General features: G+C 39.6%; 2 protein-coding genes across 2 annotated transcripts; both read left to right on the forward strand.

Annotated features, from left to right (window-relative positions):
- Positions 1–114: 114 nt before the first annotated feature.
- Positions 115–18,219, forward strand: actn2b (actinin, alpha 2b). The gene is made up of 21 exons (XM_006783680.3): positions 115–435; positions 4,241–4,355; positions 4,469–4,588; positions 4,714–4,800; positions 5,274–5,361; positions 5,655–5,733; positions 8,175–8,256; positions 8,543–8,628; positions 8,803–8,895; positions 9,178–9,408; positions 9,502–9,649; positions 9,872–10,022; positions 12,155–12,263; positions 12,984–13,124; positions 13,366–13,548; positions 13,783–13,917; positions 14,321–14,500; positions 14,623–14,769; positions 16,009–16,074; positions 16,184–16,342; positions 16,524–18,219. The coding sequence occupies exons 1-21, from the start codon at positions 310–312 to the stop codon at positions 16,680–16,682; spliced, it is 2,685 nt and encodes an 894-aa protein (XP_006783743.2). The 5' UTR covers positions 115–309; the 3' UTR covers positions 16,683–18,219.
- A 237-nt stretch (positions 18,220–18,456) lies between these two features.
- Positions 18,457–19,575, forward strand: LOC148099904 (uncharacterized). Its single transcript, XM_087849694.1, has 3 exons — positions 18,457–18,734; positions 18,816–18,871; positions 18,992–19,575. The coding sequence occupies exons 1-3, from the start codon at positions 18,457–18,459 to the stop codon at positions 19,573–19,575; spliced, it is 918 nt and encodes a 305-aa protein (XP_087705820.1).
- Positions 19,576–23,706: the final 4,131 nt, after the last annotated feature.

Genomic DNA, 23,706 nt, shown 5'->3' on the forward strand with positions numbered 1-23,706 from the left:
TGTGTGTGTGTGTGTGATGGGAAATTTTTTTTTTTTGGGTGGGGTGGGGGGGGGGGGGGGGGGAATGAAGGCATCACGTGACCGACCAATACTAATGATACCGTCTGTTGTTCATCTGTGGCAACCAGGGCCAGACGTCTGTCAGGTCGGGAGGACAAGGGCAAGCGTGAGAGAGTGAGACAAACGAAGGAGCAGCTCTGTGAAAAGAGGAACTTTTTTTCCTGTGCTCGGCAGTTAGACCTAAATCTATAGTCTGAAGGAAAACATTTGAGTTTCGACGTAAAGAAAAAGAAAGAAAATATCGGCAAAATGATGACCCAGGTGGAGACCATGGTGCACTATGATAACGGCTACGAGGATGAGTATATGATGCAGGAGGAAGAGTGGGACAGGGACATGTTACTAGACCCTGCCTGGGAACAACAACAGAGGAAAGTACGTAAAAAATCGTCTGTTTCTGAAAAAAGTCTAAAACTATCAAGCGTTAGCTAATATTATTATAGAGAGAAATTAAACAGCTAGGTCTTTTCTTACTCAGAATTGTGTAACTTTAGATTTTGTGATATTTTTTTTATATTTCTATGTAAAAATATATATATTTTTTTACATATGTACACAGTAGCACAGTTCATAACTTTGGGCTAACGGTAAAAAAAAAAAGTCTTGAGAGACGTTAAGCGCGCCAAGTCGGGGAGATAAACTTCCGGTTAACCTTGTCAAAATAAAACCACAGTTCAGCGGGTTCATCGCGACAAGTCACGCTGCTGAAGTACTTTGATCTCTTTACTGGACAGTTTGTTCTTGGATGTTGGGATAGGGTAGCTAAAAAGTGTAGCTGTTATTCTTGACACTGATAGACATTACCCAAAATATAGTTCAGTGGGGTCGGGAGCAAGTTATAGAGGTACACAAGTTATACAACCACAACTAGAAGATGGCTTAGTAGCTTGAATTTTGCCTTAATAATTCAGTGGCCTTTGGGGTTACTTCACCCACCTCTGGTAAACGTAACGTTTAGTTTTATTTTTAAAGGTGGCATTGGTTAACCTCCGGTGTGGTCCTCGCTGAGTGCCGCAGACCTGACGCAGATAGGGTCCAGTGCGTGAGGCTTGAGGGACGGATGCGGTGGTGGGTACCAGCTAACAATAGCTGTACCTTCCAGCGGCTCTCCAGACTGCTGCCTCTCTCTCCACTGATACGCGAGGAATGCGAGCTGTCAACAGATGCTTCTAACACATGATGACGCTCTTGGGATTAGAATGGACGCTCCATCTAATTTTAACCTCGGGACCAAAAGGCATTAGTAGGGTTAATCCAGTGTCCTTGGTGCGGAATTCTTTTGTTTATAGAAACCACGTAGAAAAATTGTATCAGCACCAACTCGATATAGCCTCGACCCCCAACACCGTCAGTTGGTTTTAGGGCTTTAAAAATTGGCTGGGACCTTATACTGCAGCTCTTTGCACAACTGGAGTCCATCAGCTCCTCCATGCCCTTCATAACCTCCTGTGGCCTGCGCAGGGATGATAAAACTGTATTTTTAGCAACACCAGGCAGCAACACCACAGTCCATATACACAGCTATTTTTTCCACTCTTTATCTAATTTTGAGTTGATAAGTGGTCACTGGAGGGTGGTTTGAGGTTTTTTCTGTTCCTTTGTGCCCCAGTTTGACGCTCAATATTAGCACCCACACTGTGCTGCAGCTTCTATTTGTTGAAAATGGAACAAAATTGCACTATTACTGATATCTATTGTCATTTTTTCCAAAATATATCTCCTGTACCATGGTGCAATTAGTTTATTTTAATTCTAGTTGTGGTTGCTATATATTATTGCTTATATGGAGCCCTTTTTAATCCATTACCTAATTCATATGGGTTCATCAAGGAGATTGATGACAGAGCAGAGTAGGCACAGCCAGGGTGCTCGGTTTCATTGAGCGAAAGTGATGAAATGTTATGGACACATAGTGAATATCCTCCATCTAAGTTAAACCAAGTGAAAATAGTCATCCATGATCCGCTGATGTGGCTAGGTCTTTCCAAAATGTTAAGCATCCAGTTCGCTTTTATTTTCCATCCTCCAGGTCTCAGCCTGCCAGCCTCTGACCTAGTGAGCCCCCAAAGGCATCCGTCAGTTCAGTGACAGGGTCGGTCCTCACTGGATGTGATTCATAAATATTTTTAGCTTTAATCGTCACCGGGCAGTAGAGGGCGGGGATGCTTGGAAAGTAGGGTTCTGCGACTAGTGGCAGAGCCAGATTTGCAGGACCAGCAGACAACGTTTTTTTAACAAGGAAGGCAGCGGCTCATTGTCACACACACACCCGAGGGACTCACTCAGTGTGGAATGGGGATGGCCTTTACTCTAATGCCTGTAATATTCTGATTTTGCTCCTGCACCTGTGGGGCGAGAAGCTGAGTGGCTGGCTGGGTATGCATATGCAGTCCTCCTGGGTACAAGGTTGTCCGTGGATCAGTGCTGGAAAGTCCTAAAATATTTAACCCATGTCACTCTAGAGTATTTATTTATTCACATAAAAATCTAGAAAGTATGCAAGTAAAGTCACAAAAATGTAAAATTAGCTCATTTAAAATGTTCTTCTGTGCTTCTTTTTAGATAGACATCAGCTGTGATCTTTTCCTCTCATGGGCTAAAATCAAAATTTTTCTTAAAAGGAAATGAAGCTCAAAGGAAAAAGTGCAAAAGTCAACCCAGTTTATCTTTTCACTGAAAACGATTCATTTTTAATAAAATCAGTAAATGCTTTCATTCTCTACTCCTGTTAATGGAGATGAAAGGTAAAATTGAAACATGTTATCGGGAAGTGTAGCATACGCAAATATCCCATTACAGCTCGTTGTTTTTGTACAATTTTTATCATGTAGTTGATTAGTTCATTGATTCATACATTAGAAACATAGAAACTAGGGATGGGCAAAAGTGTAAATATTTAGTACAATTTTGTCTACCAATAATTATCGGGGAAGAAAAAACAAGATGAAACTGTTATTGTGGCGCATCATTTTGCAATACTGCTCCCACATTGCCTTTCAAAACATGCTTGTCCTTCATTTCTGCCCCTCCATAAAAGCCTGAACTCATTCTCTGCCAGACTGTGGCAGATTTCTTTCAATTTGCATATATTTCTTTATTTAGAGTGCTGAATTGTAATTAAAGTTCAAGGAAATTCAGTCACTTAAAAGACAATTTTCTTCACTTTTTAAAAGTTTAATTTTCCAAGGTCTACGAATAACCGAGTTTAAATGATCATGATATCAGTACTGACCAACATAAATAATGATTTTTTTTTCTTTTGTCATAGTTGGGCAGCCCAAATTGAAACTTGATTTCTATCTAATGATAGTGAGCTGTTGAAATGTTTATATTTTCTGTGTGGCAGAGGGTAATATTTACAACATCCAGATCCATTACTCATCCTTGTGGCATGTCTTTCAAATTATTCTAAATGAGAATTTTTAATGTGCCCATCATTCATTCACTCCTGGCTTGTCTCCACACTTCATCGGCAATGCCTGTGCTCTGGAAGAACGGCACACGTGTACTGTGATAGAGCTATCTCTATGCAGCTGTAACATATCAACGTGCCATATTCGAAGTGGCAAAATAGTGACAGAAAGTGACGTGAGGGGAAAACTTGTCCCGCGTCCACGTGACATTTTCACTCATGTTGACGTTCTTCTTCCCCGTCTTTTATCATGAGGCACGGCAGAGCAGTCTAAATTTATCACCTTATATCAGCTGGAATGTGCTCTGTGGTCGGCTCCAGCTTTCATCCTTACAGTGCTCAGCGTCCATGAACTCTGCTGCTAGCTATTGATAGAGGCTTTATAAAAATAGGCGAAAGACAATGAGCCTGTCTTAACTTGATTTACAGTATTTGAGTACCAAACATGGAGTACATTTGTTCTGATAGGTGTTAGCTATGGAACCATTGTAGGAAATGTTGAAACTTAACACTAATGTTTAACTAATGGACAATCGACTTGGTTATAGTCCTAAGTGAAGATCCCAGTTTGTTTAGGTTTACTGTAAAGAGGAATGGCTTGTAGTTTAATCCACTAAAAAGTGATATAAATTTTTAGGAGTGAGTATAACTGCCAGTTAAACAAAAATGCCCCCAAAAGTGAAGAAAACTTAACTGATTGCTGTAAATTTCTTTTCGTTTTTGAGTCAAATCCAATTTTTATTGAGCTGGGAATCCTTTTTCTGTTAGACCTTCACAGCTTGGTGTAACTCCCACCTGAGGAAAGCTGGTGTTCAAATTGAAAACATTGAGGAGGACTTCAGGAATGGACTCAAACTCATGCTGCTGCTGGAAGTTATCTCAGGTTGGAGCACTAAAGAGAGTTTTCATTTTCTTGCCTTTTTTTTAGTGTTTCTGTCAGCTTTCTTTCTGTGTCATATTAGCTGAGGTTATATGCACACCATATTGTGTTTGCAGGAGAGAGGTTACCCAAGCCAGATAGAGGGAAGATGCGGTTTCATAAGATCGCAAATGTTAACAAAGCTTTGGACTTCATCACAAGTAAAGGAGTCAAACTGGTTTCAATAGGAGCCGAAGGTACCTGTGCACGTCCTGTGTATGAATATAACGTAACCATTTAGGGATGCAAAAGTTGGAACCAGGAATTTTTACCTTATGAAATAATCTGCTGGAGACTAAATATAACACTTTTTTTGTTTCAGAGATTGTGGATGGGAATGTAAAGATGACTCTTGGAATGATTTGGACTATAATCCTCCGCTTTGCCATTCAGGACATATCTGTGGAAGGTAAGATTACCACACACAGTCCAGGAACATATAGATGCTTAAAGCTACGTGACAACATACCAGGACCTTTCATGTAAAATGGGCATTTTTGCATCTGACTATGCAAATAAGCACAATTAATCTACACATATAGATAGACACAACAGACTGGATTACTTTATTAAAGAAAAATCTGCATCTTTCCCACTTGTTTTTGGCCAGTTTATAAATAAAAGTGCATTTTATGTTCGAGTAAATTAAACATCACTTAAAAAATGCTAAAAATTCCATCATAATTCTGTTGACTTTACTTTGGTGGGTAATAATATATATGTGCACAAAAAACCCTGCAAACTAAATGAAAACATTGTTATGGAGTTCACTTGTCACAAAAACAAGTTTTATAATATATCAGTGCACAGAATGCTTGTGTAGTATGTGCCAAATGAGAAAGCTGACCACACGTTTAAATGGCAAATATATTTTCTCCTCAGAAACATCTGCCAAGGAAGGGCTTCTACTGTGGTGTCAAAGAAAGACTGCCCCCTACAGGAATGTTAATGTCCAAAACTTCCACGTCAGGTGAGTATGACACACTGCATTGTGACCACTGAATTTAGATCTTGTAAACCAGGTGTCTATAATCTATTATAACATAATGTAGTGGTTGTTAGGTCAATAGGTTCATCTAATAGCATATCAATACTAAGTTCTTCTGTAGCTGACTTTAGTAATACAAAATATAAAGAGGAGAATAGAGGGTAGCATCAGGGAAATGTTATCACCAAGTGCTTTAATGGTGAATATCGGAGCTGGACTCGAGGAATTTCATCTTTATGACCTGACATGTTTATTCTCTGTATTGACTGGTGAAGCTGGAAGGATGGCCTGGCCTTCTGCGCCCTGATTCACAGACACAGACCCGACCTCCTCGACTACTCTAAGCTCAACAAGGTGTTGTGTGGTTTTGCTTGCTGTGTTTCAAGCTTGCACAATAACACTTTGATTTCCACAAACATAAGAAGCACAGTTTTGTCCGCTTTGTGGAAAAGAAGTCTTTATCTACTACTAGAAGAATGCACAATTGATCTCTTTACTCTGCTAATAACTCGCTTGCAGTGGTCATCTGTTTGACAAACTAATTTGTGTTTTAACGATCCTGGGGTTTTGTGTTGTGTCTCTTTTGGATATTCTTAGAAATATTTCAAAGGACAAGATCTACATGTCAGTGATTTAATGTGATGTAAGGTGTTTGCAGGAAGTCCGCTGTGTTGTGTTATTAATGTGTTATTTGGCTAATGGTTATAATCCGGCTTTAATTTATGAATGTGTTTCTCTCTATTGTGAGTGCACTCATTTAGTATCGCCTCATGCTTCATTATGCTTAAGCAAATCAGTTTACTTAGCACACAATTTCATCATAATTAGCATGAAAACGGCAACTTTTATTTCAATTTTATTGCTGTGTTTTTGTGCAACCTGCTGCGCCCATTACCAGATTAGATTTAAAAGGCTCCCTTGTTCACAAGGGGTTACCACGTGGTGGAAATATATGGCCTCTCTACACTCTGAAGAGTCTTGACTTTTCTCTGCATTTGAAACCTACTTAATGACTAGAGTATCAGTGTGAAGCATTTTAGGGCAAAAATGTATGCCTCATTTAAATGTTCTGGTTTAGTGGATGTCCAGGATTCAGGTGAGGGCCTCGGTGAGCTGCTTATTTGCTGCGTGTTTGCAGAGGGCTAGAGAGCACAGCTCACAGCCCTCCCTTGCTTGCCAAGTAGCAATAATACACAAGTAAAAAATTTTCTCTCCTGGAAGAAGGTGCTGTGTTAGCCAGATGGAAAGGGCAAGGCTGCTATAGGACTATTTGAGGTGTCATGCTTTAACTGCCAGGTGTGAGTTCATAAAAAGATGTTTTTCTTCCCGTTTTAAGCCTTAAAAAAATCACAGCCAGCATAGCTGACCTCACATCAGAACATTTAGTTTGCTCGGGCCATATGTTCCCTGTTACTGTAACTGTATAGCAGGGGAACCACCTTGGAAGGATATGAAGAGTGACTTTTCATTCATTTTGTGATCAGAGGCACTCACTTTTCTACACACAGCTGACTGGCCTGACTTGGAGTCAACCCTGAATAGTCACAGAAACATGAGCTTAGTCCCTGCAGAGCTCAGGCTTAGCTTTACCTCTGCCATTGTCCATGCTGTCACGTCGTATTCCCCATTTAGAGGCCCCCGGTGCACATAAAAGTCAGGAAGACGTCTATACACATTACACTCATAACATCATGGTGATACTTATTAATCACTGCAAGGACGGTGATACTTTTATTAGAAAATAATGAAAGTATATACAATGATTCAAATGGACAATGTAAACAAACCACGCTGGCTAGGAATATACTTCAGTACACTATTTCTTGCTACAGCCTTATATTCACACTTTTTGTGTTTTTGAGATCCATATTCACACACTCAGTCACACCTGAATTTTTTCAGTTCTGCTCATGCTGCTTGGAGACAGTTGCATTGTGCATCAGGCAACCTTTGAATCTGGCTCCAGGTGAGCGAGTTTGTTAAGCCTGTTGAGACAGCTCTTGTCAGGGACACATACACAGACACACAGAAGACTCGAGGTATCCTTATTTCCATTCCTCTATGCCATCAGTTTACCACCCAATCCATCTATCTATCTTTCTTGCACCGGATATGTGAGCAGCTGGCCCTGTCATGTTGTGCACCACTCCTACCCTCTACCTTTGCAGAACAGCGGTACAGTGATAGGGACAGCAGCATGATAGTATGATCCCTTTACCCCTTTGCACTCTTAGTGACAGCCCCATCAGCAGCAGAGGGGTTCACTGTCAGCTTTTGGGTCAAGGCACAACTCCTGTCCTGTCAAACACTTGTATTCTCCTGTCACAGTAACTTGTATGAAAAAGGAGGAATGCGTTTCTTTAAAACAATTCCATTAGAAAAAGAAGAAGAGGTATAGAGAGTAATAAACATCTGCTGGTTATAGATTATTAAATGCTTCCCCTTTCATCATCTCTTATGCAACAGACTAAAACAGCAATTCCTTAATCAAACAAAGAAAAAAATCAATCATATTCATAATAAAGGGCAGATGGGGATAAATAAATGGTATTTATTTGAGACATAACTGACTTTTCCTGTGAATGTGATCTAATCAACAAATAAAGAATTAAACTGGTATTAAAGTTATTTGGAAACTAAGAGATGTAATTTCTGAGGTTTTGCAGAAGTTGAGGGTTAGTAAATGTGCATGTAGATTATATGACCATCACGTGTTTTGTGCCTTGATTGCATGGATTTCAGTGGTATTGTAAGTGTGGCACTGGTGTACAGTGATGTTCTGTGTTCTTATTTAGGATGATCCTCTGGGGAACTTGAACCTGGCTTTTGACATAGCAGAAAAACACCTGGACATTCCAAAAATGCTGGATGCAGAGGGTAATATTTTATCTAGTGGAGAAATATGAGTTTTTTGTGTCCTGTTTATGGTAATGGGTGCTAACAATGTATATCCATTGTTTTGGATGAATCTCCTTCACAGGGGTCTAAATATCAACCACATAGATTTCTGTCACATATAATCATTCATATCTAACTGCATTTTTGTTATGTCTGCACAGAAGTGAAAACCATAAAAAAAATCTCCTTCTATTATCCAATGTAGCTGTAGTTTCCTTTAAATTCTTTCTGCCACCTTGACTTTTCATCCCTCTTCATGCCACAGATATCATCAACACCCCCAAGCCTGATGAGAGAGCCATCATGACCTATGTGTCCTGCTTTTACCATGCTTTTGCTGGAGCTGAGCAGGTAGTTTTGTCTGTCTTTTTTTCAATAGCACCATGTTATTCTGAGAATATCGAAAAAAAAAATAAAAAAAAAATATATATACTCAGTTTAATTTAGACACAGCACACTGATTAAAAATCCTTGCCATCTTAGTTCTCTGATCTAATTACATTATTATTGTCCCCGTGCTCTCAGGCGGAGACTGCTGCCAACAGGATCTGTAAGGTGCTCGGAGTAAACCAAGAGAATGAGAAACTGATGGAGGAATATGAGAGACTGGCCAGTGAGGTAAAGTTTAAATATAATGATGGCACTTTTTGTCATGAAAGATTTTTCAAAGTGATGTGCTTTTTGGATAACAGTGATTAAGGTACAGTATTAGTACATTTTTGTTTGTCCTCTGTTTATTATGGGCTGTTCAAATTAAAAGTTCAAAAACAATTTTTTTTTCTCTCTACTCAAATATCTCACAGATGTTCCAAACTGACATCCATCTGCTGGAAAAATCAATTATTTATCACCACTCTCTTGCCACTCCACTTATTCCCATGTTGTCCTTGTGTTTTCCAGCTGCTGGAGTGGATCCGCCGCACCACTCCCTGGCTGGAGAATCGGACCCCAGAGAAGACCATGGCAGAGATGCAACGGAAGCTGGAGGACTTCAGGGACTACAGACGCCAGCACAAGCCCCCGAAAGTGCAGGAGAAGTGCCAGCTGGAAATTAACTTCAACACCCTTCAGACCAAGTTGCGCATCAGCAACCGGCCTGCCTTTATGCCCTCTGAGGGGAAGATGGTATCTGTAAGTCACAACTTCATATTCATTCATAATTGATTGAGTCTTGCGATCAGTTCTGTTGTGGTTCAGACGCTAAAGATTACATTGTGTTGACAGGACATAGCCAGTGCATGGCAGGGTCTGGAGCAGGCAGAGAAAGGGTACGAGGAATGGCTTCTTACAGAGATCCGTAGGCTTGAGAGGGTGGACCACCTTGCAGAAAAGTTTCGCCAAAAAGCAACTAATCATGAGAACTGGGCCAGCGGTCAGTTGTAGTTTGTGTATTTACCTTTTTGATTGCTGTTGATGTGTCTATAGGTCCACGTGTTTATCTTGGCTAAGCACTTTATATAGAGTGCATTTTACTGTTTAGATTTCCTCATAATGAAATGTTATTAATTTCTGCATCTGCAATGACCAGATAAGGACTGTTTTTAGTAGAACCTTATATTTATTTCAGTATTCCTTTTTCCTATGTGACATTCAGGTAAAGAGCTGTTCCTTTCCCAGAAGGACTACGAAACAGCCACACTGACAGAAATCAGAGCACTGCTTCGAAAACACGAGGCCTTTGAGAGTGACTTGGCAGCCCACCAGGACAGAGTGGAGCAGATTGCTGCCATTGCACAGGAACTAAAGTATGCACTCCCAACAGCAGATGTATGCAGTCACGTATCACCGAAATCCAGGACAGGAGAAATAATAGTAAAGTCAATGAAATTAATCTTGTTTTCTCTTTCATGCACACTTCATGCACAAATGCACATGCATTGTTTTTTGGCTTTAGACCCGGTACAACCCACCGGTGATTACTGGGTTAAATTATGGGTGACAAGCAATAGAGGTCACTGCTGTCCTCTCACACAGAAAATAAGCTATGGTTCATGCATCTCAAATGCATGTGAATTAACTGTTAACCACTTAAGAACCACTAGATGCCAAGGCAGAGGTTAGGTAGCTATTAGAGGTATTCTTAGTTAAGATTTTAAGTACTCAGAAATGAGAAAGGTGTGGCTCAAGGGAACTTCTGAGATTTCTTTCAATCAGTGCACAATGGTAGATGTAAATACAGAGCGTTTGTTGTTTTGAAAACACTGAGGAAAAAAGAGAAGGAATCAGTTATTGAGGGATAGCTCAGTAGGTAGAGTGTTTGCACCATGATTGGAAGGTCGGGGATTCAAATCCACCGAACGGCTACGCTGAGATACCCTTGATCAAGATATTGTCTCCACACACTGCTCCTGGATTGGTAGGTGCCCGCTGCTTCACTGAGTGAATGGGTTAAATGCAGAGGACTAAGCAATTTCCTATGGGATTAATAAAGTATACATTATTATTATTGACCAAAATGCTGTAAGGTTTTCTGTTAAAGGTAAGACTAAAAGTTCACTGAGATCATAATGTGCTGGGATGCAGTCATATTTTCAAAGTTATTATGTGGACACATACCTTAAATATTATTTCCTCCTAGGCTGGAAATAGACTGATAGACTGAAGGATGTGGTCTCTAACACAGAGGTACATGCTGTCCTTCTCTTTGGCTCACTCTCTCCTCCACCTACTGACACAAATGATACCGCTGTCTCATTTTTGCATAATCCAGCGAGTTCAGAAGTAAATTCTATACCTGAAGCTAATTCTGTATAATGATTTACTGGAACCTACTCAGTCTCTGGAGCAACTCAACCTAGCCCAGTTATATGCTTTCCTTCACCTCTATTTCATGCAGGTGATGAAGGAAATTTTGAGCACAGTAAGGGTGGGAAATCTGTGGGCTTGATTTTGCACTACATCTCTCTTTTGAACCTTTTACCAACCTGGTGAGTTGAGTAGCTATGAAGCTATTTATGACCATCTAGGTGAAGACAAAGACAAAGGCTTTCTGCCAGTGCCTCCATATGTATATCCACATGCCAACCATTATGCCTCAGCTGGGGAAGCTTCACAATACCATGAGACACCATTTGGCGCAAAGCCGCACTACCTCTTTGTGATTCGTCAGCTTCTTCATTACACAGTGCCACATTTACATGCTGAACACGAGGCTAGCAGAGTTCATCAGAATAATGTCTGTCGTGAGAGATACCATCTCCCGGCCATCTTCAGCCACCCCCACTGGGACACAGTGGACCTCCACTGCATACAAGACTCTACCAAAGACAAAAAGCATTTTTAATTTTTCTTTTTTTCAAATAGCTTGAAGCGGTTAAGGCAACTCTTATTCCTGTAGTTTACCGTATGGTGTATTTTGACCTTTTCCATTGAATGACATCTCAATAAAATGCTACATGAGCCCTGTTCACTGTTTTCCTTTGAGGTCACTTAAAATTTCACCTAAAAGTGCAGCTTCAGATGCTCATCCAGGGAAAGCAGTGACAGAGTCTCAACACTGTGATGATTTTGGTGGTGCACTTTCTGTAAATGTGTGCCTAAACCTGAATACTAATTCAAGCAGTTTTAAACGCTCTGAAGTTCAAAGCCAAGAGCCCTTTTTTCTTCCAAGACTGAGCTGAATATGTTCTGTTTTTTCATGTGTTAAACTTTAATTTAAAGTCATCTTGCAGTCCTCTTTATTATTTATTATAGCCATTTGCTCTCAAATTTTCTTTTCTTTGTTGTTTTACCTCAACTTAATACAGTTTTCTTATGCATATCTCTATATCATACTATATATTCTGCATACCACAACTCTAACCAGTGCTGGTGGGTGGATGGGGCTCTGTTTTCCAGAAGTAAAAATGGCACAACAGGTTTATTTTTCTTTTCCTAGTGAGTTGGACTACCATGATGTTGCTGCTGTCAACCAGCGCTGCCAAAGCATCTGTGACTTATGGGACAAGCTGGGAACGCTGACTCAGAAGAGGAGAGAGGCACTGGAGGTAAGAACAAAATTTCACTTGTGAGTGTATGACTGAAGGGGATTTATGGCAAAGGCTTTAGGTATTAATCCATTATAGCTGTAGAGATCTTAAAAGTTCTTGAGTTCTTTGTATATATTAAGTCCCCACAAGAGTGTGCTAATGTTCTACGCATTGAACTACCATCAAACGCCAACTCAATTAAAATTTTAGTCAAAGCATTTTAGATGTCTGTCACTGATGTGAGTGTTGAAGAGACAAGTGATTGAAGGGGACAGATAACTGGATCCCCTCTAAAATCCCTGCCCCGCATAGAAAGGTAAAATAGAAGGGTAGAGGGGATAAAAGAGATATGGATGTAGATGTCATATCCAGAAAGCAACTGGCTAAAAGCCCACTAGCCACTTCCTGTGAGCCATGCTGGCCATTCCAGACCCACAAATGTGTGAGGGCCTGGGAAAAGGGCCAAGGATTAAGTCTGAATGACAGGAACAGGGGGCTGTTTATCTCCATCTTCTACTTCCAACTATCTCCCATTGTGGGGAGGGACAACCAAGCCAGACTTGGGAGCTGGGGTTAACAAGTCAAAGAAAGTTATGCACACTGCCATCATTCTCAAAACAGGTGAGAGGGTGTTTAAGTCATGCTAAAGCGTAACGCTGAGCTGTGATTAGATATTGTGACAATTTTAGGATTTCAACATTTATAAAACATGTCTGTTATGTTTTGTAATCCTCTCAGCGCACAGAGAAACTGCTGGAAACCATTGATCAGTTGTTCCTAGAATTTGCTAAGAGGTCTGCTCCTTTCAACAATTGGATGGAAGGAGCGATGGAGGATCTGCAGGACATGTTTATTGTGCATACTATTGAAGAGGTTCAGGTAAGTTTACTATATTCTGAGGAGAGCAGCCTTTGACATTAAGTGCTTATAATGTGATCACAGTGTAATTTTACAGTTTTTCATATAAGCCCATTTAATGGATTCCTCATGATTGGGTTTCATAATATATAATGTTGTGTTGTCACACCCTAAAAAACCCCAGCACATAATGTTATCTCTTGGGACAAAATTGACATTTCCATAAAATTTCAACACTTTCCTCTCCTGCTTCCCCTTCCAGAGTCTAATCGCAGCTCATGAGCAGTTCAAAGCTACTCTTCCCGAGGCAGATTCAGAGAGACAGGCCATCTTGGGAATCCACAATGAGGTGCAGAAAATTTCACAGAGCTATGGGATCAAGGCCAGCTTTATCAACTCTTACAGCACTATCACAACTGAAGAGCTTCTCAACAAGTGGGAAAAGGTAGCTACAGTTTTCAAACTGATTTATAGACTCAGAGAGTATATTAAAGGGTAGTCATAGAGATAGTGGACATCAGAGAACACTATCATTGTTTACTAATACTGATATTTTATGACAGAGGAGTCAGCAATCACTTAGTAAGTTTGCAATCCAAATCACTATCTCTTAATAAAAATGTAATTTATACAACCAGCAATAATGTATCTGTTCTGTGTATCTGTGCATGTTTTCTAGGTGAAAAAGCTGGTTCCTCAGAGAGATAGTGCTCTCCAGGAGGAGATGGCACGCCAGCATGCCAACGAAAGGCTGAGACGGCAGTTTGCTGCTCAGGCTAATCTGATTGGGCCCTGGATACAGACCAGGATGGAGGTTCAGTATACAGGCTTAATAAGCAAATTCTACATTAATCAAATAAAGTCTGAAATGGAAGAGGATTATTTTCTACTTCATTGTACTTAGACAAGTAGAATAGCAGTTTCATTCCTGATGATGATGATATCTGAATAATATAAAGTAAATTTACTCAGGATATATTTATACACACATGTATATACCCACCTCATAGTTCTTTTACAGAGTAAAATTACTGTCAGTCACATGTAATTGGCTCTTTGCAGATTCAGTAAGCAAACCCTCTTCCTGACCAGTTTTGATCATAAGATGGGGCTCTTAGAGCCCCATCTTATGATCAAAGCTACTCTTAGCTCTTAGAGCCCCATCTTATGATCAAAACTGGTCCGAGTTGACCTCGTGGCATGTACCGTCCTAACAGGAAATAGGGCGCTGCTCCCTGGAGATAGGAGGCACCTTGGAGGACCAGATGACCCAGCTGAAGCAAATCGAGCATGTCATAGTTGCTTATAAACCCAATATTGACAAGTTAGAGGGAGACCACCAGCTAATCCAGGAGTCACTTGTGTTTGATAACAAACACACCAACTACACCATGGAGGTACTGGAAATTGAGTTTTATAGCTACATATACATAGAAAAATACATTGATTCTTAAAGTAGGTTTGTCAACATAAACTTGGATTTCCAGAGTCTGTTAACATTTCTGGTCTGTCAACACAGCACATCCGTGTTGGGTGGGAGCTGCTCCTCACAACCATCGCCCGAACTATCAATGAGATTGAGACCCAGATCCTGACCCGGGATGCTAAGGGCATCAGTCAGCAGCAGATGAATGAGTTCAGATCGTCTTTCAACCACTTTGACAGGGTACAGCGTTTTGCCATTTCACTTCACTAGAGCCATTTTCTTCCTATTCCAGTGGCCGATGTAAAGCAATCTCAGTAGCTCAGAAGGAGAGCAGGGGGTAGCCCAGTTTTGAGAGATATGTCTTGAGCTTATGAGCATCAAAACCCGGTGTTAACTCTTATATTGTATTTGTGACATCCATAAACTGTATTAAACACGGATGTAGCCACAGCAGCTTTACATGTTGGTTAGTGCAGTCTCTCTGTAAAGCTGGGTGTTTTCTGGCACTGCCGTCTCAGTATTTTGTAACGGGATGTGATGAGCGAGGATTGGATCTCTCTATGAAGCTGAGCAACACTGCATGCTCATTAGCTAATGACTTGTGATTGATGAACCAATGAGCATACCGTTTTATCCTCCTTCCTCACTCTAATGGGGACCATAATTTACAAATTATGTTTTAGTGATTTACTTGAAGCTAGCAGTTGTGCCCATAAAGTCTGGCTGTAAACCTGCATGAAAAAGAAAGCAGGTTTAAACCTCATTGGCTTTACTTTTCAGATCTAGAAGCTACATCCATGTTTTAAATACTGTCTCTGATACGTGCTAAATCCCATCCAGCTCAAAGTGCAATGTTCTGCATCCACCCCTATATTTAATCTGAAGGTTGATCAGGACTAAAGGTGAAGATTAAACATTTCTACTGGTATCTTGCTGTGAAAGTATTAAAATATCTAAGTATTTCTCTATATATATTTGGTTAAGATTCTTTTTATATAGTAAAACTTCAATGATAGATGACTTACTCAAGCATGTCTCAAATTTATTCAAGTCACATCTGTACAGCCACATACTGGTTCCCTTCACCATGATGGAGTAACAGCTTGGATAATACACCCAACAAATTCCAATCTCATTACAAAACTGACAATGCTGTAGCTTTTTGTGATTGATAAGAATGCTTTGGATCGGTGTCTCCAACTTCCATGTGACCAGTTTCAGTGTGAAAGCATGTGTATGTGCCATATTACCTTTTAAGCTTTTTTTTTATCATGAAATCTTCAACTTTTATCAAAAAAGCCAAAAGATGAGGAAACTGAAATATACAGCCATTTTCCTCTTTGTAACTTATTTTATAGCAGAGCAGCCTGTCTCATAAAATTCATGTTGAGGCTATATTGAATGCTTAGAATGTTTGGTATTCAGTCTTTTCTGTATTTCTCTGACAACACTTTCTGAAATTTGGTGTCTGGTTTGTAGAAGAAGAATGGAGCAATGGAAACAGATGACTTCAGAGCCTGCCTCATCTCCATGGGATATGACTTGGTAAGGCGCTTCACTGTTGGTTGGATGCAGCTGTGTTATTAGTAAATTCTGCAATTGTTTGATTTTCACACATGCAGTCATTCTGATTCTTCATTCACACCTATTTCAGGGAGAGGTGGAGTTTGCTCGCATAATGATTCTGGTAGACCCCAATGCTACGGGAATCGTTTCCTTCCAGTCTTTTATCGACTTTATGACCAGAGAGACTGCTGATACAGACACTGCCGAGCAGGTTGTGGCATCCTTCCGGATCCTGGCTGCTGATAAGGTGTGTATGGGGCTTACTGGCATATGGGCAGATATTTTTAGCATAAGCTATTCCTGTCATTATTTCCAGGGATTTGCCACGTCATACTGATTTACGATGTACTTTTTTGTAGATGAGAAACAAATTAAAACAGAAAATGGGAGTGTGAATCTGAAATGCAATTACCTTTCCACGTCCACAGCCTTATATACTTGTAGAGGAGCTCAGGAGAGAACTTCCCCCTGAACAAGCAGAATATTGCATCATGAGGATGCCACCCTACGCTGGTCATGGAGCACCACCCGGGGCACTGGACTACACTGCCTTCTCCACTGCCCTCTATGGAGAGAGCGATCTTTAACCTGACCAGAAAACCTTTCATCCACCGTCCATTAACCTCTCCTCTGCTTTCCCACCCTCCCTCCCCTCCATCTCATGGTGAAGTTAAGGAATCTATTATGCAAGTTGGATCAAATATACCAAATGGAATGAAAGTCTTTATTGATTAGTTTTCTGACACATTACTCATGCTGAGCATTGTTCTGTTTCTTTAGTACTCATCTTGTGCTCTCTGGCAGAAGATGCTTCCCAAAACATAGAAATAATGATGAAAAAATTGAAATTAGAAGCAATTCAATTAGATTTTTTTTTTTTTGCTTGTGTGGTATGATGATTTGGTTCAGGATCGTGGAATTTAGGTAAAACTGGAAGATAAAGGAAATAAAGGAGATTAGTTAGTCATACACCAAAAGGATCGTGGTGTTTCAGTAATTTTTCTGTAAAGAAAATAGTCATTTTTGGCAAGCAATGTTGTGTATTGTTTTATTTTTCCCCACAGTACACTTGTTTTGGGAATAAAATCTTATGATAAGGCATTTTGACATGCTTCAAGTGAATTACAGTTTACAAAAGCAATTTCAGACCTACTGCCATCCATCAATAAACAGTGTGTTCCCCAAAAGGCCAAAAATATGCACTACCAACAGAAGACAAATCGAAAACCACACAAAGGCAAAAGTAAAGGTTTGCTCAGTGCTTTGAAAGCTGAAAACACTGTAGGCTAAATGTGCAGTATTCACTAATGGTAAGATCAAACATTTGTTGGGTAGCGACAAACTCTAATGCTTACACGTGTCTGGAAAAATGGGCAGTAAATTTCAAGAACTGCACATATAAGAAAATAAATATCAACTATAATACAACAGGTGGTGCCATCATGGAAAAAATGGCCTAACAATACTAGACTTTGTGGCTGTGGTGTTTATCGAAATCCTTTATTTGTCCAGAAGCTTCCCATTAATTTCAATTAGTAGTAGTTTTCCATGGTAAGCTGAAAAAACCCTAAAGGATCTCAATGTCATATTTATCTTTAAATTGCATTTGAGGAAACTACTGTAAAATGTGGGACAAGAATATTATACTCATGTTCCATATTGTTTGAACATGAAATTTAAAAATTGGTAGTATTTAAAAATATGGTGATGACAGTGATTTGAGACTAATATAATAAAAAAAATAGGCTGGTAAAGTTGTCTTTATTTGATGCTCTAAATAATTAAAAAAAGCATCATCATTGAATACTCTACACAGACTGAGCTAAAACATGCCAGAACATACATCCAGTCCAGTCAATATGATTTCATGTGCAAGTCTTTCCTTTCAAAAGAAAAATATTTCTGGTGTAACTTGTGAGCTCCGACTCTGACACCTCTGATCTCTATAGGTGATGTTCTTATTTTTGGCAGAGACATGGATTTGTTGTATTGATCTAAAACTTCAGGTAGTAAAAACACCTTAAAGAGAAAACAGCTGGCTCCAGTATGACTCTGTTCAGTAAGTTACACTTTGTGCTCCAAGATAATGGATTCATTAAATAAACTTTATAATTCAGCCATTTATTTCAAATGGTGAATGTGTTTCTTTTGATGTTTGTCACCAGATGGGGGGAAAGACCATAATCCACATGTAAACAAGTCCCTGCACAAGAATCTCAAACTGTAAATTTTAGTGGATGCGGATTAATTAGATATAGATATTCCTAAATTTGTATGGGTTGTGCTGCAAGCGAAGAAGTAGTATGTCAATATGGTTTAAGAGCAAACGCAAATACATCCAATGGAGGGACTTGGTCTTTCATGACATTTACTCTTCCTCCTCAATTCCATTTTTCTTCTGCTACATGGTTAGCAGTTCATCCCTACCACTCGAGTATATATGCCATCAGAAAGGTTAATGGTATGGTTAATTGGCCTGCTATGATTTTCAGTCAGCAGTCAATGACGGGCAGCTGTGTGTTGTTACCTCCTCATTCTGGGATTGGCCAAGGAGGGTTTGCCATTTCATACTTAACCAGCACTCAGACGAGGCTATTTATGCAGCTGACAAGCAAAATGGGTTCTTGGGTTTTTGTAAGGTAGCTTGTGGGTAAATAATTATATGCACTTATTCACAAATGTTCATATTTTAGTGCTTATGACCCTTTTCCCCCCTACAGTCAGTTAACATTCATTGCACTCTTGAGCTGGAACGTGTATGGCTTTCCTGCTAAAGGTAGGAATACACCTTAATGAGATTATAAATCTTATAGATGCTTATTTTTTTAAATGTGTGTATATATATATATATCACATGGTTCCTTGGTTTAAACTTACTGTAGATATTTTTCTCTAGATTGGGGCCTGCGTGATCCCAATGATGGTGGGTTCTATAACATAGAGGCACATCCTCTCCTCCATTATGATTCCCTCCCAGGTGCCCCACCTGTTCCTGCCGATCCAAATGACCCTGCTGTGTCATTCATGTATGACCCAGTAAGGTTGGGAACCTCTAGAGTTCAAACCTTGCCACCCAACTTCAGGGCAACTCCAGGTGGGCTCGGTGAACCTTCTGGTTTTGGTCCTGTGGAAGACTCTACACCTACCTTGTTGTCTGGAACATCTCACCTGAGGCCTGATTTTGGCTTTTCTCCAGCTCAGCTTGAAACGGGTCAACTTGGTCATGAAGGGAATCTTGATTATAGTAACTCAGAAAGGGGAACCCATGGGCTGGGCTCTACAACTTCCTTCCAGTCTGGTGCGTTGAGTAAGTATGTAGCCACCTATGACCATGGAAATTCAGAGAGGGAAACGGAAGATTATTTTCCACCAGTGTTACATGCCTATCCTTTTGCTTTACCTGGAACAGTTTCGCAATACTACCTCAGACCTGCACTACCTGTTAACTGGTTAGCACCTTTATGGTACGGTGTCCACTAAGATACATCTGCATTGCTCAAACCCAGCTTCCCAGTGGTCACAAGACTGTAAAAGTACATTAGGTTCTTCAAATAATTGAAGCGTTCTACGATATCTGTAATTCAATTCCCAGTTTCTGTAAATTTTGGCATAGTCATGTTGCCTGGCATGAAACTGAAATAAAATACTGCATGAACACTTGACTGTGATGGTTTGAGATCAAAACACTGTATAGATATACTATTTATGCGTGTTTCTAAGAATATGTACTACTTACCTTTTTTTCCTTTCTGGGGTTCTTGCTATTTTTGAGGTTCTGAATAATGAATTATAAACCCCAAAATTCATATCTTAGTTTGCACTGACCAGTCAATACACAAACTCATGATATGATGGAAAGCTCCCCTAGTAAATGAAGTAGCTAGCTCAGCTGTTAGATATGCTCTTCAGCGCATGTCATCTACATAGCTACAGGTATTAAACTCAAACAGCTGGAAGCAACACAACTTCAGCTCCTCTATTTATCAGATCAGGATTAGGCTATTCGATGTATCTGCAGTACTTGAGCAGATAAAATGCCTTTAGGGGGCCACAAAGCTTCACCTTGTTTGGACAGATTTGGGTGGCAGGAGGAGTAGAGTAGTGTCACGTGCCAGAAACATGAAAGTTGGCAAGCGTTGCCTCAGTCTTTGTTGAAACTAGTACAGCTTACGGTTCTCATCTCTCAGCTGCCCTTTTATAGATTACCTATAGCACTAGCCTAGCTGATAAACTAGCTGCATGGACTCAGAGGATAGTATGAAGTGACAGACTTTATTGGCCTGAAAAAGAATAAGTAGCCACTGTTGTCTTGAGCCTTTTTCTGAAGAGGCAAAACTTTCCTTTTTAATTGAAAAAAACATTTTCTGATCTGATATTTGAATACTAACAGAAACAGCTTTCAAGTAACATCTCAGAAAACATAAAAAAAAATAATGGTGAATATGAGTAAAGTTTTTGAAAGGTACAAGTTAATTGTGAATGAATTTAACTACTTCCAAGGTGAACTTCTATAGTTATGTTACAGTAAATGTCAGAAAAGGAAAAGTAGCTCCACTTTTTAGTTTTGAAAAATTGCTTTTTTCAAGGTAAAGTCTGTTGGTTCTTGTTTAATTCACTGAAGAAATAGGGGTAACTTAAATTATTGGTTAGTTGCTTTCAATTTCAGAACTCATTTTAGAAATTAAGGTTAGATATTTGTTTAGTACACTCTTTATCACAACTACTTTTCTGATCTGTGATCAGCATAAGAACAGAGAAACTGGGTATAAAAGCAGCTCAGTCTGCTAAAACCTGCTTTGTGGGATATGCTTGAATCATACTTTTAACCACCATTCTGCCATATGAAGAGGTTTTAACAGTGGCACTGAAACGATGAGACTGCTCTTTGGCACAACTGAAAAATTGTGCATTACTTTTTTTTCCCTTTTCAGTTGGGCAAGCTCAGTGTTGCTGCTGCCAGAACATCTGTGACTATGCTGGGTTAAGTTAAATCCCCACAAGAGGGTGATAATGCTCCTTGCAGAATTATAATTGCATCCAAAAGCAATTTTTTTTAAAAAAAGAAGAAATGTTTGTGTGGTGATATTAAACATCTATCAGTGAGACAGCTCACTGAGGATAAGAAAAAACTGGATCCACGCCCCACCTAGAAGGGTGGACAAGATAAATGAGAAATGTAGGTGTCCTGTCCATGAAGGGACTGGCTCAAAGCCCAAAAGTCTGTTCCTTTGATCCAAACTAGCCATTATAGACCTGCAAATGTGAGAGGACCTGGGAAAAGGGCCAAGGATTAAGTCCAAAGGACAGGGACAGGAGGCTGCCTCTGACCACATCCCACTCAAACTTGGAGTTAGGGAGAAAATTCAATTTTACTTATGTATGGACCTCCTCCTAAACCCTAAGGCATTTATTATGGGTGGAAAGAAAGCTATTTAAACCTACCTGGCCATTGACCTTTGGGTCCTGAAGCAAGAAGGTCCTGAGTTCAGTTCCACTACCAGGCCTGGTGTGTAGTACAGTGTTCCTGGTGTTCTGTGTGCAGTTGCATGTTCTCCCTGTGTTTCTGTGGGTTCTCTGCAGGTATTCTGGTTTCCTTCCACATTCCAAAGAAATTCAGTAAATGGGGATAGGTTAATTGATAACTCTAAATTGCCCGTAAATGTGAGTGTGAATGGTTGTCGGTGACCTGTCCAGGGTGTACGCTGCCTCTTGCCCTAAGACTGCTGGGATAGGCTCCAACCCTCCCGTGAACCTAACAAGGATAAGCGGATGAGAATGGAATGGATGGACAGCCACATTATAGGTTTGTGAACATGAATGGCCTTTTTCAAGGTTATGCCAAGTATCTCAATCTGATTTAAGTCTGAACTCTGATGAGGCCACTCCAAAACTTTAATCTTTTTATTGATTTTTTTTTTTATTTTTTAATTAATTCAGAGGCGTTTCATACCATTTTCCTGCTGAATAACCTAAGTGAGCTTGACCTTCAGGACATGATCTATAATTCTTTATTTTAATAAAATGTTGTCGGTTTCATGCCAGATGTAGCAGGATTCAAACCTTCCAAAAAATTAAACTTTTGCCTCGTCAGTCCACATAATTTTTTCCCAAGTGGGGTCATGTTTTTTTTGTTTGTTTGTTGAAATTTCAGTAATGTCTTTGTGTTCAGATTGGTCAGCAGTGGTTTTCTCGCTATAATTCTCCCATGCATGTCATTTCCCCCCAGTGTCTTCCTTTTTTTCGAATCATAAACACTGACCTTAAGTGAAACTAAGGCCTGCAGTTCTGAACCAAAGAATGATGTTCTGGGTTCTTTTGTGACCTCCTGGATGAATCTTTGATACACTCTAGGAGTAATTTTGGTAGGCCAGCCATTCCTTGAAAGTTTACTGGGGTCTTTGTCTAGTATTTAAATTAGTTTGATAATCTGAAACATTTAGGATTGACAAATATACAAAAAAACCCCAAAACAAACCTAAAAAACTAAGAAATCAGTAATTTCTATGATAAAAATGCTAGTTTACATAATTAATTATAAAGCATGTAGGTGGTACCCAATCATATATTTTACAGTTGAGTCCCAAGGGGCAACCTTTGGGGCTCAATATGAATCCGAAGCAGAAAGACCAAAACCCGCAGTACCTCTAATGGCCACTTGATGCTTGCTCTAGAGCTACGTCAGTCCATTTAGACTTCCACATTAAAGGGGACAAATGTGAAATATTATTCCACAGATGTGTTTACAGAGGGCATGCACAACAGAGTAAATTTAATAGAGAAGCTTCTATTTGAAGAAGGTAATGACTTGGCTTCTAGCTGGAGATGACGTGAGCTACAGAAGTCTTTGTCTACCAGAAGAGTTAATATAACTTCTCTCCTTCAACTTTTACAATCTCATTAGAAATAATGACTAAGTGTGTGTGTGTGTGTGTGTGTGTGTGTGTGTGTGTGTGTGTGTGTGTGTGTGTGTGTGTGTGTGTTTTCTAGATGAAAAAGCTGTTTCCTTAGAGATGGTACCCTCCAGGAGGCGATGACACGGCAGCATGTCAATGAAAAACTGAGTGGCAGCATGTTGCTCTGGTTAATTTGATTGGGCCCTGGATACAGGCCAATATGGTGGTTCCATATGGTGTACAGACTTCAAAACCAATTTGATATCTAATCAAATCAAGACTAAAATGGAAGATAATGATTTTCAAATGCAATTCACATAGAGAGACAATGATGTTGACTTTTCCTGAAGACAACAGTTACACAATATCACATAAACTTTTGAAATATCAACATCATATCTATTGTTTGTTTACTACATGTGTTTACTTTTGGTAAACGAGTTAATTGATAACTACTTGTGTTCGAAAAAACAGTATTAGCAATAATTTGACAAAATGTACAGAAACTAACTGTACTAACTAACATTTCGTACTTGGTAAACATTTAAAAAACATAAATGGTAAAATACAAATTTTCAGGCAGTATAGACAGAAGAAATTTGCAGTCTTTGTTGTTGATTAATTCAATAGGTGATGTTTGTTCTTTCAGTTGGTGGATTCATTAAACTATTTATGGCTAACTCAAACATTTATTATCCAGTGGATAAATTGTTATTTA

Source organism: Neolamprologus brichardi, chromosome 13 (genome assembly GCF_056152115.1).
Source record: "Neolamprologus brichardi isolate AB-2024 chromosome 13, ASM5615211v1, whole genome shotgun sequence".
NCBI classification, from domain to species: domain Eukaryota; kingdom Metazoa; phylum Chordata; class Actinopteri; order Cichliformes; family Cichlidae; genus Neolamprologus; species Neolamprologus brichardi.